This window comes from Bos taurus, chromosome 12, assembly GCF_002263795.3.
Source record: "Bos taurus isolate L1 Dominette 01449 registration number 42190680 breed Hereford chromosome 12, ARS-UCD2.0, whole genome shotgun sequence".
Lineage (NCBI taxonomy): Eukaryota > Metazoa > Chordata > Mammalia > Artiodactyla > Bovidae > Bos > Bos taurus.
Genome location: NC_037339.1, coordinates 69,479,533 through 69,498,197, shown reverse-complemented (window position 1 = coordinate 69,498,197; position 18,665 = coordinate 69,479,533). Strand labels below are relative to the sequence as shown.

Genomic DNA, 18,665 nt, shown 5'->3' with positions numbered 1-18,665 from the left:
CTTCTAGAACTAATATCCAAAAAAGATGTCCTTTTCATTATAGGGGACTGGAATGCAAATGTAGAAAGTCAAGAAACACCTGGAGTAACAGGCTAATTTAGCCTTGGAGGACAGAATGAAGTAAGGTAAAGGCTAATAGAGTTTTGCCAAGAGAACGCTCTGGTCATAGCAAACACCCTCTTCTGACAACACAAGAGAAGATTCTACACATGGACATCACCAGATGGCCAACACTGAAATCAGATTGATTATATTCTTTGCAGCCGGAGATGGAGAAGCCTATATGATCAGCAGGAGCTGACTGTGGCTCAGATCATGAACTCCTTATTGTCAAATTGAGATTGAAATTGAAGAAAGTAGGGAAAACCACTAGACCATTGAGTTGTGACCTAAATCAACTCCCTTACGATTGTACAGTGGAAGTGAGAAATAGATTTAAGGGACTAGATCTGATAGACTGAGTGCCTGATGAACTATGGACAGAGGTTCGTGACATTGTACAGGAGACAGGGATCAAGACCATTCCCAAGAAAAAGGAATGTAAAAAAGCATAATGGCTGTCTGAGGAGGCCTTACAAATAGCTATAAAAAGAAGAGAAGCAAAAAGCAAAGGAGAAAAAGAAAGATATACACATTTGAATGCAGAGTTCCAAAAAATAGCAAGGAGAGATGAGAAAGCCTTCCTCAGTGATCAGTTCAAAGAAAGACTAGAGATCTCTTCAAGAAAATTAGAGATACCAAGGGAACATTTCATTCAAAGATGGGCTTAATAAAGGACAGAAATGATATGGACCTAACAGAAGCAGAAGATATTAAGAAGAGGGGGCAAGAATACACAGAAGAACTGTACAAAAAAGATCTTCACAACCCAGATAATCACGATGGTGTGATCACTCACCTAGAGCCAGACATCCTGGAATGTGAAGTCAAGTGAGTCTTGGGAAGCATCACTATGAACAAAGCTACTGGAGGTGATGGAATTCCAGTTGAGCTATTTCAAATACTAAAAGATGATGCTGTGAAAGTGCTGCATTCAATATACTAGCAAATTTGGAAAACTCAGCAGTGGCCACAGGACTGGAAAAGGTCAGTTTTCATTCCAATCCCAAAGAAAGGCAATGCCAAAGAATTCTCAAACTACCATGCAGTTGCACTCATCTCACACACTAGTAAAGTAATGCTTAAAATTCTTCAAGCCAGCCTTCAGCAGTACATGAACTGTGAAGTTCCAGATGTTCAAGCTGGATTTAGAAAAGGCAGAGGAATGAGAGATCAAATTGCCAACATCCGCTGGATCATTGAAAAAGCAAGAGTTCTAGAAAACTATCTATTACTGCTTTATTAACTATGCCTATGCCAAAGCCTTTGACTGTGTGGCTCACAACAAACTATGGAAAATTCTGAAGGAGATAGGAATACCAGCCCACCTTACCTGCCTCCTGAGAAATCTATATGCAGATCAAGAAGCAGCAGTTAGAACTGGACATGGAATAACAGACTGGTTCCAAATAGGAAAAGGAGTACATCAAGGCTGTATATTGTCACCCTGCTTATTTAACTTATATACAGAGTACATCATGGGAAACACTGGGCTGGAAGAAGCACAAGCTGGAATCAAGATTGCTGGGAGAAATATCAATAACCTCAGATATGCAGATGACACCACTCTTATGGCAGAAAGTGAAGAACTAAAGAGCCTCTTGATGAAAGTGAAAGAGGAGTGTGAAAAAGTTGGCTTAAAGCTCAACATTCAGAAAACTAAAATCATGGCATCCAGTCCCATCACTTCATGGCAAATGGATGGGGAAACAGTGGAAACAGTGGCTGACTTTATTTTGGGTTCCAGAATCACTGCAGATAGTTATTTTGGGTTCCAGTATCACTGCAGATAGTGACTGCAGCCATGAAATTAAAAGACCCTTACTCCTTGGAAGGATAGTTATGACCAACCTAGACAGCATGTTAAAAAGCAGAGACATTACTTTGCTAACAAAGGTCCATCCAGTCAAGGCTATGGTTTTTCCAGTGATCATGTATGGATGTGAGAGTTGGACTGTGAAGAAAGCTGAGTGGCAAAGAATTGATTCTTTTGAACTGTGGTGTTGGAGAAGACTCTTGAGAGTCCCTTGGACTGCAGGGAGATCCAACCAGTCCATCCTAAAGAGGATCAGTCCTGAGTGTTCATTGGAAGGACTGATGTTGAAGCTGAAACTCCAATACTTTGGCCACCTGATGCGAAGAACTGACTCATTTGAAAAGACCCTGATGATGGGAAAGATTGAAGGCAGGAGGAGAAGGGGACGACAGAGGATGAGATGGCTGCATGGTATCACCAACTAGATGGACGTGAGTTTGAGTAAACTCCGGGAGTTCGTGATGAACAGGGAGGCCCGGCATGCTATAGTCCATGGGGTCGCAAAGGGTTGGACACGACTGAGTGACTGCACTGAATTGAACTGAAACCTGTAGCATCATTGTATTCCTCTGTTCAGGTAATATCTACTCAGTGTGGGCAATAGTAATTTTTCATTATTAACTGAAAGATAAACGAAATTCTGGTAATAAAATGCTGTGAAGTTTCAGAAAACTTTTTTCAGAATGGTAAATCACACATTTGGATTGTGATAATAATTATTTATTAGGAGTCATGTTATTTTAATGCTGTAACATGAATACAGGTAACAGAAGAAGCCTGGTGCTTCTGCTCAGTTTTTATATGGATAGGTTCATTTCTAGAGGATTTTCTATTATTTGTGTTTGAGTTTCTACCACTTCCTTGAATTTCCTTACCCTTGCATGAAATAGATTTTGACTGTTAGCGTGCTAATGGTTTGTATATTTTAATACTAATTATTTTGTATATTTGCCCTAGTTCTAAAATTGATTCTAAGCTACTTATGGCAGAAACTCTTTCTAGGTTTCTAAACCATACAGAGGTTCTTAAATATTCCTCCTGTGACCCAGCCTCAGTTTTTTGCTTTTAAAAAGTCAGCACTTAATAGTTACTGAATAATTGCTTGATCTCTTCATTTCAGAAAAGTGTGGCTTATTTCCTTTAAAACAGTCATATTTTTGTCATTGTTGTACAAATCCCAGTGACCAATTGCTCACATTGTTGTTTTGAATTTGTACCTTTTGTCATTTAGTGTCAGTCTTCCAGGCTCTGAAATCTGCAATTTATATGGAATTCGACTCTGAGCATTTTGATTCTGAGGTGTCACAATTTCCTGACAGTAATTCTAGTTTCTGAAAGCAGATTATCTTTGGCAGTCAAAGTTTTTTTTATTTCTTTTTAATTTTGTAATACTGGTTAATCTTGTAACAGTAGATTAAACACTATCCACTCCCATAGGCGGGGGAAATAAAACATTATGTTGTGTCTTGTGTTTCACAAGATTTTCATTCATTATGAAACTTTCATGATGTTGAAGTTAAACAGCCTTGAGTGGCCTAGTAGTATAGTGTTAAACTTGGGAAAGAAGCCCCCTGAATAGGCTTAAGGGTTACAGCTGTACAGTTAGTCATTGTTTTGAGTTTTTTTTTTTTTAAACTTTCAGACCTTCCAAAATGAATTCTTTGTAGGATTATGTCTTTAGAGAACCATACTTCCTGTAGGAATTAAAAACATCTTTTTTCTCTATAAAGTACTGACTCCACTGCAGGATGTAGTTTGGGAAACTTGAGTCAGCCATAAAGATCCCGTTTAAATCACACTGAGAGAAAAAGCTTCATTTTTTGAGAGACTTTCTGAACCAGTCCCTAGGTGAGGTCCCCAGTAGGTGTCCTGTGGCAGGATAGGTCACTGAGACCTTTCTGTCCTTCACTGACTCCACTGTCTTCCTTGCTGATATGAAGGAGCTCTCCCTATCACCTGGCTGTACATGTAGGACATGTAAGAAGTCCTGATGACCTCAAAGCACTAAGTCTAAGAGGCTTGTCCCCTTTAGTAGTAGTTCCTTTAGGAAAATGTCCTTCTTTCTTATCCACAGGTGCAACTGAAGGAAGCCATCGAAGATCTTCCTGGTAAAATGGATACTGAATTAGCAGAATCTGGATCAAACTTTAGTGTTGGACAGAGACAACTGGTGTGCCTTGCCAGGGCTATCCTCAGGAAAAATCGGATATTGATTATTGACGAAGCCACGGCCAATGTGGATCCAAGGTACAGAGCTTTGGCCCATGAAATTGAAATGTGAAGTTTAAATGTGGTAAAAGGAAAATAAAGGAATATTGCTGAGAAATGTTCTAAGTGCTCTCTTTTGCCCACATTTATCTCTTGATCACATTAATTTTAGAAAACAGAGAAAGATACCAAAATGTGTTAATGTTGTTATGAGGCATCCTAAGGGAGTTTGATTTCTAGTCCAGCTCCTGATAGTTTCAGGAAATTTCTAAGGAAGACTGTTTTACATTGTTTTATAAAAAGTCTTTTAAAGAGACTTTTTTCTACTCAGTTTTTGACGAGCAAGATTATGTCTTAAAGTATTGATTTTTAAAAGTCTTATGAAAATATTATGTGGTAATTTTTTCTGAAGTCTGCTCTTTCTGTCTTTACCAAACTAATAACTTCAACTTCTTTGTTTCTAGAACTGATGAGTTAATACAAAAAAAAATCCGTGAGAAATTTGCCCACTGCACTGTGCTAACCATAGCACACAGATTGAATACTATTATTGATAGCGACAAGATAATGGTAAGACGCTCTCCTGTGTTATTTCAGTTATTTCCATTTATTTTCCATTTTTCAATGTATCTTTCCATGTAAAACATGATAGTAATGTCCAGTTAGTTAGTTTTTCCTCTTATTCTTGACAGTAACTCCAGTATGGACCCACACTTTTAGAATGTGCTATTAAATAACATATATAGTAATTTTATATTTTCATATTAAAAGTTTGTTTGAATTGTTATTTTTCATTAAGATGAAAAACCAGAAAAATAACTCAGATGCTAGGCAAGGCTTCAAATTTCACTGTTCAAGAACACAGTCATTTTCCCTATGTCACAGATTTTTTTTCTTGGATTTTTGGATTCCCTTAATCATAAAATCAGCCTTTCATTTAGACTGCCTAGAAGTTGTCAGGTTAGGTTGCAGAATTTCTCAGCTTTTGGAATATTGACAAGATTTCCTGAGGGGAATCTTTGAGAAAAGGCCTAGTGAGAAAAACGAAGCATTTCAACAAATAGCATTTAATTTAGGAAATCTTATTACATAGGAATTGGAGGCATGGAAAAATAAAAGATACACTGTGCTAATTGTGTTAGTTAGCAACTATCTAGGTTAGATCTCCAGACATCGCTCTCATAATTTTGCCCTCTGGTGGCTTAGGCTAAGGTGGTAGCAGCGGAAATGGTAAGATGGTTGGATTTGGGATCGAGAAGAACATGGAGCCAAGTGGACTGTGTGATGGATTGAACGTGGGATCTGAGGGAAGAGAGAGAAGTCAATGCTAGTGTCCGGGTGTGGAGACTGAGCATGTGGGTGAATGGGGAAGATGGAGAGAGAAGGGAAACGCAAGGATTCTCTTTGAAGCCTCTCCCCTTTGCAGTGACTGGACTTTTTTCCGTGGTTGACCTTGCCCTTCACTGTGGAGCTCCCCTTCCCACTCCTGTGTTGGCTGACCTTCAGTTTAGGGCTCCCTGGTTGGGTCATCAGTGATGTGACGGGGAGGTCCTATGGGGAAGTATAAACTTGGCCACTTGCTTACATCTTGGTCTGAGCTGATGGCAGTTGCTGACTCCTTTGGTAGGCAGGACAGGATTAGACTTGATGGGACCTAAGAGATGCGCATACTGCAGCTTCAGAGGTGGGGTATTGTCCTCTGTGCTCCACCCACCCCAGATTTAAACCTTGTGTTTTGTTCTAAAACTTCTGATTACCAGTTAACTTTTCAATTCGGCAAAAAAAAAAAAAATAATAATGTTCTTTCTCAAAGCTTTCATTTTTGAGACAGTTTTTTCTTGTGTGATTTAGAAATATAGACATACTTGGTTTAACTGTGCTTTGCAGGTGTTGTAGTTTTTACAAATGGATGGTCTGTGGCAACCCTAAGTCGAGAAAGTCTATCAAGTCCATTTTCCAATTGCATGTGCTTATTGCTCTATGTCTCTGTGTCACCTTTTGGTAACTCTCAGCTCTATTCCACATTCACTGCTTTCACTATCATATTTGTTATGGTGATCTGTGATCTTTGATCTGTGATCACTGATCTTTGATGTTATTAGTCTGCCTTGCTGAAGGCCCTGATGATGGTTAGCAGGTTTTTGGCAATGAAGTATTTTTAAATTAAGGCAGACTTAATGCTGTTGCAGGCTTGCTAGGCTACAATGTAGTGTGAACATAACTTCAATACACCCTGGGAAATCAGAATATTTGAGTGCTTCACTTTATCGTGATATTCACATCTTCATGGTGTTCTAGAAATGAATCCCATAATTCTCTGAGGGATGCCCCCACTTGTATCCTTTGCAGAAAGTATTCCTTTTCAGAAAGTATTCCTACTTTCTGGAAATTTTTCCAGGAAGTGTTCCTAAAGCTTTAATGTGGACATAAAGACAAGTCAATTTGCTACAAAGCCCAATGCTCCAGAAAGCGGGCGGCCAGCCTCAGTTGGGGAGGGGCTGGGGAAGTGACAGATGCTGATGAAGGGCAGGGCCAACAGTGTTGTCACCATAAGGTCGTGTAATTACAAGCGCTTACGGTGTAATAATCACATTTTGTTGCACTGATGAATACTTCTGCACAAAGACGGATGGATATGGTTTTGTTTACTGTAAGTACATCAAGCAGAAGGCTTGTTGGGAAACAACTGTGACCTAATTAATAGCTTTGTTTATGTGTTGACTCTCCAAAGGGATTTACCCAGTTTTGGTTCATTAAGCACCATTAATGTGTTAGGCTAAGAATTCTATTTTACAAAGATGTTCTCTCAATTTTAAGTTTATTAAACATGATGGAGTCATAATGACAGCTAATGTAATCTTCCTTACTTTCTCTCTTGTCAAAAAACAGTGGAGCAAGACAGACAAATGAGAAATCCTCTTTCTTCTACGACTCAGCACTATCTCTACATTAAATGCTCCTTCGTATACCGTTTAGAATTAGCTGGTTGCTTGTGTCCTGTTTTGTCTTCAGCCAGTAGCACAGCTTTTCCCTCCAATCCTTGCATACTCCAGTCTTCAGATCACCCCAGATTCTCCTTGGTAATATGAGCAAAGTTGGCCTATGAAAATCTACTATTGGCCTAACAGTATTGTTGCCCATATTTTCAGTGTCTGCAGTTAGAGAATTTTTTGGAAATCTATGATGTAAAAAACAAGAGGCGAGAAACTCAGATCCCACCTCTTCTGTTTGTAGGCAATCTTATGGTTTTTATATTCTTTGCTTTTCTTATCAATTCAAACCTTGTTTTAGTAAGGTTTTCCTGGTAACCGAAAACCAGGAACTATTGTCGCGTGTCCACCTGGATTTGTCTCCACCCACAAAAAAAAAAAAACTGCCTTTATGCACAATCATTACATTGCTAATACTTTTAAGGGTCAAACAGATCTTTCTGCCTTTTATATTGTTAATCTTATTACTTTTTGAGAGCGTTACTTTTTTCCTGCCTTTCCCTTTATTAGGTATTGAGTAGTGCTGAGAACTACTATGTCCGTGACATCGTGTGTTTTAGACAATATGAAAGAAAATGGAAAGAGTTAGTGTTCATTCAAATTTGAATAAAGTAGAACGTTGGAAAAATATTAATGTTACTGCTTTCTATTGAAAAATATATAGTTTTTATAGTCAGAGAACTCAGAGGTGATTTTTAAAAGTTGTGGCTTTTGAAGAATGTGAAGCTCTTCATTGTATAAAGTAATTTAGTCTCTGGCATGAGAGAGACCTATGTTTTGAAATTGCATTTTTTTTCTTCAACATCAGGAAGAATGGTTATGCTGTATAATGCTATACTTAAGTAAAATTACACATTCAGGGCAAAGAAATTGGCATGTCAAATTATAGGACATTTTAATAATTATGTAGATGTAACAGATTCATTTATTTTTGAACTCTTTTTGAGGCCTCCTCTTAGCAGGGATTCCCAGTAGTAAACAAAGTTTAACAGGAAAATGGCCTTTATGAGACTTAATAAAATGTTTGCGATTAAATACCCTGGGACAGAGTTAACTATAATACCTAGATGTGGAAAAACAACCTGTGTCCTGCTTAGCGTCTCAGCGTATTCTCCAAAGATGCATTTACTCTAAATATGACCTAAATGAAGAACTAAGTACCACTTAACATCAGAACTGTTTTCCTAGGTACGTCATTTGGGCCAATGGCTTCAGACTCTTCCTTCCCTCTGAAACCATTAAGCAAAGCCACTAATAAGCAGAAAGGCAGAGTTAAGAGCCCCTTCCTCTACCTTTCAGTTTCTAATTAGTGGACATATTAATGAGCAATGAAATGCCCAAAAGGCCGGCAGCTGAAGAAAGAACAAGAAGCAAGGAAAGATAATTTGCGACAACAAATTCAGATGCTCGGGAATTCAGATTGGGTTGTCCTCGTGTGCTGTGCACGCAGGGATCGCTGGAATTTAGAGCTCAGTTTTTTAATTGCTTCTTTAGTCTCATCCAAAGAGAAAATTGGATTTCTAGAGATTTGTTTCTGTGCTGAGCAGTTCAGCTAAAGCTGTTGACGTAGCAGCTCTTTTTGTCAGCCTTTCACTCAGAGCAATAAGCTACAGCCAAAGTCAGCACCTGAAATATTCCAGGAACCCAAAGAAATTCCAGAAGCGTTTACTTTTTGTCCCCCCAGTGTTGCTCAGATTCTGTGAAACCAACGTGGAGTTAATTAATTTGGTGTCAGGTTACTGCCATCAGTTTATATGACATCAACCTACTTTGTAGCTAGATTGAGTTTGATTTTCTTGAATCAAAAAATTTCCCAACTCTGTGTATCTGTATAAACAGCCTTCAAAGCTCAGAGTCTGAGAGCTAAAAGCACTTACTAATGATAACAACCCCATGGGGCAGAATATAATATGGCGAGTGCAAGTAATCATAGTCTGAAACTTTCATTTTCTTCCTTTAACATTATAATAATAAAAGGTCGGGTTAGGCCTTTGTCTGCCTGGTAAAACAGGGTAATCAAACCCTTTAAACACCAGCCAGTGCTACCACCCAAATAGATTCTCTGTTCTCCCTGTCCTACCCCTTTCCGAAATATTGTCTGCATTATAATACGTTACTGCAAAACATTGTGTGCTAATGCTTTCTTTCTGCTGATCTACAGGTTTTGGATTCAGGGAGACTGAAAGAATATGATGAGCCATATGTTTTGCTGCAAAATAGAGACAGCCTATTTTATAAGATGGTGCAACAACTGGGCAAGGCCGAGGCCGCTGCCCTCACTGAAACAGCAAAACAGGTGAGCCCACTGTGGGGAGTTGTAATTAAAGTTCGTCTCCATGGTTCACTCCTCAAATGCTCTGGCACCAGGGGTCTGGTAACAAGCACTCTGTGCCCTTTTCAATTACAAGCCTTCAGAGACAAAGCTTCATGACTAGGTCTTAAGAATACTTTTGAGGTGGAAGACAGGGCTGCTGAGGATCTACAGCAGAGGTGGGGGAGGGGTCAGGATGTGCTCACACAAGTGAGATTTCGGATTGAACTGGCCACACGTTGGGACTCTGGGTTCAGATTCTCAGGGAACACAGAATAGTCTCATTTTGCAGACCCTTTACATTCATTCTGATTGGTGCTCAGCACATTTGTGATGCAAGTGCTGTTGAGGAATATCCTGGAAATTTGAGTGTTGGAAGAGAAAAAAAATGGAATGTTGTTTATCAGTCTAGAAAGATTTAGCACGGAAATGTGTGGATCACTTCTGTTTTCTAATCTGTAAGGGAATCTCCTCCATGGTATGTCACTTTCCTCCTGATTCTTCAGTGTTTAGAATTAGGTCCATTTGCCCCCCCACCCCCCCACCCCCTACCTCCCCCCACCCCCCCATGCTTCCTTTGCCTTCTAGAAGATGAAACTGTCATCAGGATAAGTCAGGATTCACAATGCCTTCACACTGTGGACTGAATTCTCTGTCATTGTTTTATCTCATTCATCCTCTTTGAAATGAAGACCAGTACCTGGGCAGGGTCACCAAGCTGGCTAAAAGAGTTTGGAGACAACAGAGACTGTGTTCTGAACTTTTCCTAATCACTTATATTGTATGCAAATATAGAGAAGCTGTACTCAGAGCGCTATATTTTCTTATCCCTGAAATTTCACATCACGAAACACTTTCATCCACTAGAGTGTCTCCCGGTTAGAACTTCCTGCTAAGATCCCATCATCCTTCTGGGATTCCCTGTGTAATCTCGTCACAAAACAGCCAGGAATCTCACTTTCTTTCACTTTCTACAGAAAGACATAAATACATATCCTGATTCCCATCCCAGTTGAGTATTTTCTTAACATCATTTCTGCATATATACCTGGTCCTCGTAAGAGAACAGGCTGTCAGATTGTCAACTTTTAATATGTAAAAACATCAGAAATCAATGTACACTTCAGAGCTGTAACACCAAGAGGATTAGCCTGAGTCAACAAGCTTTTCACTCTAACAGAATTCAATCATTTGAAAACAAAACTCAACATCTGCAAAAGGGTTCTTCCAAGTCACGTTTTCTTGACTTCGTTGTTGATATCTGAAAATGTTGGTACAGGCGAGCTGAATCACTGTCTGATTGACCCTTTTAAATGATCCATGAAATAGTAAAGAAAAGTACCTGCTAGCTACATAAAGAGAACCACAGAGTAGGCTACTTAACAGAAACATTTCTCACAGTGCTGGGGGCTGGAAGTCTGAGGTCAAGGTGTCGGCAGGGGAGGCTTCCTCTGGGGTCTCTCCTTGGTTTGGAGGCACCGTCTTCTGTCTCACATGGCCTTCCTTCTGTGTGCGTGTGTCCTGCTCTCCTCTTATAAGGACTGCAGTCTGTTAGATTAGGACCCACCTTTATGACTTCATTATAACTGAATCATCCCTTTAAAGACCCTGTCTCCAAAAAAAATGACATTCTGGGGGACTGGTGGATTTAGGACTTCAATATGTAAAATTGGAGGGGACCCAGTTCATCATGTAACAAAGGATTATTGCCTGTCATTCATTTTCTTCTGTGATGAAGCAGACCTGATTGAGGGTTTTTTTTTCCTTTCTTTTTCTCGTTTTGTTTTTTGAAGTTTCTGTGTTCCCAGTATGTAACAGAAATTTCATTTTATCTATTCATGTTATCACCAGATACAACCCAAAAGTTATGAAATGTCATATCCTAGATCTAGGAGCCTGGACCAGTCTGAACAGATAGAGTTGGCACTTAGCATCCATGTAGCCTTGTGTCCCCCAAGGCCTCTGAACCTCAGGTCCTCACCTGTGTGTAGGGCAGGGATTACAGCCCTGCCGGCTTCTTCCCTTATTACAGGGATCAAATGAGAGAGCAGGTGCTTAAGCGCTTTGAAAATATAGAGTGTTTTGTAATATAAAAGTGGGATCACTTTTTAAAAGGGTGTATATTGAACCCTTAGCTCCCAACAATAAGAAAATGTGCCCACAGTTCTTCTGAGTAGCATCAGAAAATAATTAAATTTTATTTTTAATAATCAGTTTTTAAAGAAATGATATAATGCTACAAAATTCAAAAATCTTACATTTTAAAATCTTAAAGTTTTAAAATTTTATTTATAAAATTACTTAATAAATTAAAAACTCACTTTACCATTCCTGTCATTACAGGGCTCCTCTCCCAGGGTGGAGCCCCAGTACCATTTTTGACTGTTCTGTTGACTTGTTCTGTGTACCAGTAAGAACTTGTGCATATTTGGCCTTCCTGTTTTTAAGCACAATGATAGCTGTTCCTTTTTTCATTATTACTATCTATGTGTATAGTTATCTCATTATTTAATGGCTAAAAAGTATTTATCATTTTTCTTTTTCTTTTGTTTTTTTTGCTTTCTCTTTTCTAAACTTATTTTTAATTAAAGGATAATTGCGTTCCAGTATTGTGTTGGTTTCTCCAAAACATCAACGTGAATAAGCCATAGGCATACGTAGGTCTCCTCCCTCTTGAGCCTCCCTCCTACCTCCCCGCCATCCCACCCCTCTAGGTTGTTTCAGAGCCCCGATTTTCCATTCACTACTTTTATCTTCCCTTTCACTTTGTCATGTTTCATCTTTTGTTACTATTGCATGTTTCAATGTACTCAGATCTCTGTTGTTTACCGGTTGATTATCCTACTACATTTTCTTTCAATACATTATTTTTTTCATAATATTTGTCTGTTCAGTGAGTATTTCTTTCATCCATCATGTGCTTATCCTGTTCCTTTTCCTTTTTTTTTGTTTTACAAACTGTATTACCTTTTATTTATTATTATTGCTACTACTCACTTTTTAATTCTGTTATTTTAAGACCATATATTTGCTGGATAGTTGTGGCTAGCGCATCATTTCAGACTTAAGGGAATTCCCTCTGCTTTTAACATAGAAGCGCTCCCCATGACCCAGATTAAGACAGTGAGCATGTGTGTGCTAGAGAGAAACTGAGAATACATACTCATTTAGCCTGAACTTTTCCCTAACCTATAGAGCTGGGCAGCTACAATGCTGATTGTATTTCAGAATCTCTCTTGTCCTAGGACCTCACCTAGGACATGCTTTAGGCAAAGACAGCAATTCTCTATGATTCCTCATTGGCACCTTGGAATTCACCAGGTGGTTGGAGACCTGCTCTCCCATTGTTTCTCAGATCTGTTCTCTTTAGGTACCTTCTGTCTGGCTGGCTGCAGCCCATTGGATCCAGTTGCATAAGGCAGTTCATTCAGATATTTTGTCATTTGTGATTTCAAATCATTCCTGATTTCATCATATATTGGGCTTACTTTTTAATCTCCAGTGTCCTTGCTTCTGAGAGGATAAGAGAGGAAATCCAAAATTCTGTTAAATGAAAAGAAGAAATCCTCTCTAATTCTCCAGATAACTTTGATAATACACCTGCCAGGATGTGTACTAACATTATACCTGACTTAAAGATGAGGAGTTAGAGGGTGGCTGAGGTTAAACTAGGGCCAAGTGGTTCAGTGAGAATGAATGGACAGAGTCTTGACTCCTAACTCTATATTTTTGAACCATCCATTGCTGACCTTTAGCCATGCATGAGAGAGTTTATAGCTTTGTTTCCATGTTGGAGTTGAAACACTGTTTCAACCTACATTGGAGGATGTCTAATGAACCAAACCTGAGTAGGACATGAAAAGTCTCAAGAAACCCAGCACTCACTGGCCTTAAGGTTTTGCTTGCCCTGAATTTGAACTTCTTTGGCATTGTGTCTTTTTAATCTTCATTAAAACCATTTTGATCTGGTAGTATTTTTCCTCAGATCAAGAAATTGAGGCAGAAGGGCCTAGGTAACTTCTCAAAGTCACAGGTTAGAAAGTGTTAAGTCTTTTAATTACCTTTCTGCCTCCTGAAAGTGAAAGTCGTTCAGTCGTGTCCAACTCTTTGCGACCCAATGGACTATACAGTCCATGGAATTCTCCAGGTCAGAATACTGGAGTGGGTAGCCTTTCTCTTTCCCAGGGGATCTTCAAAACCCAGGAATTGAACCAGGATCTCCTGCATTGCAGGAGGATCCTTTATCAACTGAACTATGAGGGAAGCCCTGGATTACTGCCTCTTGGGTTACTATATTTATTGATTCAACTGTGTTTCAACTGCAAGCCTGCCCTACTGTGACGATAAAATCAGAAGATTCACCAAGGGACTCCTAGATGTTTTGTTTTCATTGTTCAAACCAGATGATGCTGCTACTTTCCGTGGGCTAAGGGGCCATGTCTCTGAGCGCCATCGTAATCACACCCAACATTTAGCTTACCCTGTTTTCATCCTGCAGTTTGTAGCCATCAATTAGTTCATATGAGGTAGGTCGTTGTCTCATTTCACAAAGTAGGCAGCCGATGTGGAGAGAGCTTAAGTGATTTTTCCAGGGTCAGCAGTGGTCCCAGGAGAGAGAGGTGAGACTGGGCTTTTCCATCCCAGGCTCAGCCCATCCACAAGGACTCTGCTTGACAAGCGTTCAGTCATCTCAACTCCCTTCATAACCCACCCTGAAAAGGATGCCTTCTCTCACTCCTGCTGTCAGAGTGTGGGCTCCACCAGGGTAACAGATGAGACAAAGATCAAATCAAGGAGCTTATGCACACAGGAAGCTTGTTTTCATTTGGTTTCAAGTATTTTAGACCATTTTGGTTAAAAATTGCTAATAAAATTTTTTAATAAAAAGTGACATTGACAAGTGGTTTGGAGAAAGAACCAGTTGATGGGGGTGGTGTGTCAAGCATTAGAAATTGAAACTAATTTCCTTTGAGGGAGTGCTGTTTTTAGTTTCACTAACAGTATTGTACATAAATATATAACAACTCAAGTATGGCAATTTTTGTAAAAATTGCAGAGGAAGATGAAGTGCAGTTAGGCCCCCCCAAGACCCTTACTTTTAGATACTTATATTATAATGGAAATAGGTTCAGATTTTACCCAGTGGGGTCCAAGCATTCTTGGAGAATTTCTTCTTTTTCTCAAGTGATATTTTAATATACAGCATTTCATATGCAGTGTGGTTTTGAGATTAGCAAGTATGCAGGCAATAAGAGAAAAGGTACACCTAATAAGAAAGTAGGTGTCTCAGAGCTTTTCTGTTTCAAATATGAAGCCCACCATCTCTCGTGATAACTTTGTTGACAGCATCCACAAATGGACTTAGAGTGAGGTTTAGTAAGAATCGTGTGTCTAAGCGACCCAGCATGTGACACAAGTCAGCCTCAGCTAGATGGTGCATTTTCTGTTTTAAAGACTTAAACAAAACTTTTCACATTCTTCGTTGGAGGAAAAAAATTACTTTTGAAGCCCTTTTTCACCTAAACACATTTGGAGATAAGAGCTCACAAGTCTTGACATTATTTCATTTTGTTATGTGTATCCGTCAAGGAACCAAGATACGATACAGCTACTAAAAAGTGATGATTGTGGAACAGAGAAACTTGACAGCATTTCATTTCCTTTGTGTTCTGATTATACATTTATCAGAAAACCTGTATCTCTTCCAGTTCAGCCAGAAATTGGTAGAATTCAAGAACTCAAAGGCCTGGCAAAGAACTGTCGTATTATTTGGTATCATCTTGCATTTTAGAGAAGTTGCTTGGTTGAGTCATTGTTAAAGCTTTTGATTCTCTTTTCATTCTTGGGACCCACTATCCACAGATCACATTTCTATAGGCTCTATAACTGCTTTGCCGCACAAATTAAACGCCAGGATATTTCATACATATACGCCAGCGTTTCAATGCTTGTCAATCAGAGTTTATAAAATATAGGGATTACAACCTGATATTAACATCCAAATCGATTGTGCTCATTTTATGTGTGAAAATGAGAAAGCCTCATGCAGACGCTAGATTCCCAGCCTCTTTGTCACGTTTTTAATTTCTCTCCAGGCTTTGAGTCAGTAAGATGATTTTGCTTATCAATTTAATGTACTGATAAAGCATATCTGTGGATCAGAATAATCAGAACTGTAGTGGACCTACAGGTTGTTTGGCATTAAGCCCAGCCCCACTGAGGGTTTTAATGGGGCTACTTCCTCCATAGAATAAATACATCCCTGGTTTTTAATATTGTGTCTCCGCTAGTGATTGCTTCATATGAAAAGTGGACAGAGAAATGCACTGCCCTAGGCAGGAGGACTTGAAAACTTTTAAACATGTTTTTATACCTGTCTTTTTTTTCAGGTGTACTTCAAGAGGAATTATCCAGATATTACTCACAATGGCCATGTGGTTATGAACGCTTCCAGTGGACAGCCCTCAGCCTTTACGATTTTTGAGACAGCACTGTGATTCTACCATGACGTCAAGTCTGTTCCAGAGGCAATTTTCCAATAGTTTTTGCACTGTGTAAACTACATTTTACTTATTTTTATATCAGCAGCAGATATTTACACATAGAATATTGTTAGTCTATTTGGATTTTTTTCCTGCAACTTCACCCAGTGGTTTCAGGCTCCTAACAAAATTATTATTGTTATTTATATGTTAATAGTATTTTTGTCTTATCTAAATCAGAGGTACGGGCCACCAATAAAAACTGTCTACCAGGTTTCGTGCCTTAAAGAGACTCCAGAGCCAAAGCACATTTTCTAAGGTGTAAGACAAAGTTGTCATAGATGTTTTTTACTGTCCCCAAATTACATATTCCTTTCTAGTTATATCAGGGATTCTGTTTACTTGAAGACTCTGTGAAAGTTGCCATTTTGCCTTACCACTTTCTTTAACATAAGTAGGATCCACTATTCCCCACCAAAGACCTCTAATTAAGCTAGTACAAAATAGGGAAAACAAAAAATACACTTTAGTTGAAATTACAATAGGACGCGTTACCTAGGAGAGCCCCTCCTCCCCACCCCCCAAGATAAATGGTTAAAATACATGAAGGTCAGTATTTCATTATATCTTCTAAAAGAGATGGAAGAGAAAGGAATGCTTTCAGAAAATTGCCACTCTATGGGAATTTGATAATGATAGACACATGAGTGATCATTGATCAGCTTCTAGAGTCCATGGCTCTGACTTGATATACCTGTTGCAGTTTTAGATTCAGCTTGGTGATATTTCAAAAAGGCCATGCTGCTAACTGAAATTCCTGAGTATGTGGTGGTGATTTCATCTGGATTTCTCATGACGATTGACCCTCTACTGACATAAGCCTTTTGGTTTAGCCATCATTGAAATCCTGTCTAAATAGAAAGAGAAAAGTAGAAAGTGAGAAAATAGAAAGCCGTTGCCTACATTGACTGCGTTTATGCCCTGTGTTCTCAGGATGCATCAGGAAGGTTCACTTTCATGAGCCTGCCCAGGTTAGTTTACTTCTGACCACTAATTGCACTTTGTCTAGATCTTTCAGATCAGTAGATCAACAAACCACAATACTTCTGGGGCCTACAGTACTTGATTTGAGCTGTAGGTCCTTAGCTTTTCTTCATGGTGGTGGCTATGGTGTATTGATTTCAAGTTACTAAAGTTACTGCCCTGGTTTTAAGTGTACTCTCATGACCTCTCAATAAGGCATAACCACCCTCAAATTGCATATGTTTATATATATATGTGCCTTCTGATAGCTGGTATTTGGACTCTTTACCAGAGAGAAACAGATATTTCATAGAATCAAGCCTTAAAAACCACATACTCAGCAAACTTCCCAAATACATTGAGTGTAGTTTGTATTTAGAAAGAATACGGTTAATGTTTAGTCCAAAAATTATGTAGTAGTCATCGTTCTTATTTCAGGAGACTGAAATGACAACAAGGATAATATTGAGGTTTGTTAAAACAGTGGAAATATTTGAAATGTATATGTATGTGTTTATTTGGCCTTAAGAGGTTTGTTTGGGTGTTTGTTTTTTTTTTATCTTTAAAGGCAGTTAAATGTTTCTATTTTATTTCTTCTTCAATGGCATTATAGACTTTTTAAATGGAACAAAATTTAGTTGAAATAAATTTTTTCATCTCCAACGATCTGTGTTTTCATTTTTAGAGGTCTGACTCATGTCCTTCCTATTGAAAGCTTGTGTGTTTCCTTGAGATCCGTTCCCATCTCTTCTTGGTTAAACGTACACCAGATGCTCTATGCCGAGAGGTGGGTGGCACTGATTTAAACAGTTGCTACTGAAGTAAGCCCAGCTGTATCCCTTCCATTAAGGGAAAATCATAGCTTATGTCCCAGGATTGCTGCTGCTGCTGCTAAGTCACTTCAGTCATGTCTGACTCTATGTGACCCCATAGACCACAGCCCACTAGGCTCCCCCGTCCCTGGGATTCTCCAGGCAAGAATACTGGAGTGGGTTGCCATTTCCTTCTCCAATGCATGAAAGTGAAAAGTGAAAATGAAGTTGCTCAGTCGTGTCCGAGTCTTAGCGACCCCATGGACTACAGCCTACCAGGCTCCTCCGTCCATGGGATTTTCTAGGCAAGAGTACTGGAGTGGGGTGCCATTGCCTTCTCCGGTCCCAAGATTGAATCAAGTATTAAATTGTTGGAGTTTGGGGGTTTTTATTTTTGCACCAAACTAACAAGAAACCTACTGCTGCTACATTTAAATTGCCTACAGGATATATGTTCTCAAAGTGTAGTCATTAGGCCAGCAGCAGCAGCATCACCTGGAAACTTGTTAGAAATGCTGATTCTTGTGTCCCGTATCTACTGAATCAGAAACACTGGTGGTGGGGACCAGTGGTCCCCAGTTGCCTTAACAAGGCCTAAGGGTGATTGTGATGCAGTCCAACGTCTGAGAACCAGTAACACAGGAAATAAAGAACTCCTAAAACTCATTAAGAAAAACACAGAAAGCCCAATTAGAGAAATGGACAAGAGACTCAAATAGGCCCTTCACAGAAGAGAATATCCAAATGGCCAAAAACTGCAAAAGGGCTCAGTCTCATTAGTTACCAAGGAAATGCAAATTAAAACCTCAACAAGATACCACTAAACACCCAGTAGAGTAGCTAAAATTAAAAAGGTTGAGAATAAGAATTGAGTGCCGATGAAGCAGTGGGAACTCTTGTGCACTGCTGTGTGTGCAAAAAAGT

At 39.1% G+C, this 18,665-nt stretch overlaps 1 protein-coding gene across 3 annotated transcripts in view; it reads left to right on the top strand.

Moving 5' to 3' along the window:
• The window catches only part of LOC515333 (ATP-binding cassette sub-family C member 4), a 185,629-nt gene extending 168,037 nt beyond the window's left edge, over positions 1 to 17,592 (top strand). For all 3 annotated transcript variants that reach the window (XM_010810905.4, XM_010810904.4, XM_002691921.6), the window contains 4 exons: positions 3,990 to 4,162; positions 4,588 to 4,693; positions 9,275 to 9,409; positions 15,814 to 17,592. In XM_010810905.4, coding sequence (XP_010809207.2) covers positions 3,990 to 4,162; positions 4,588 to 4,693; positions 9,275 to 9,409; positions 15,814 to 15,921 — 522 coding nt within the window. In that variant the 3' untranslated portion in view covers positions 15,922 to 17,592. The remainder of the gene's footprint in view (positions 1 to 3,989; positions 4,163 to 4,587; positions 4,694 to 9,274; positions 9,410 to 15,813) is intronic.
• The last annotated feature ends 1,073 nt before the right edge of the window (positions 17,593 to 18,665 follow it).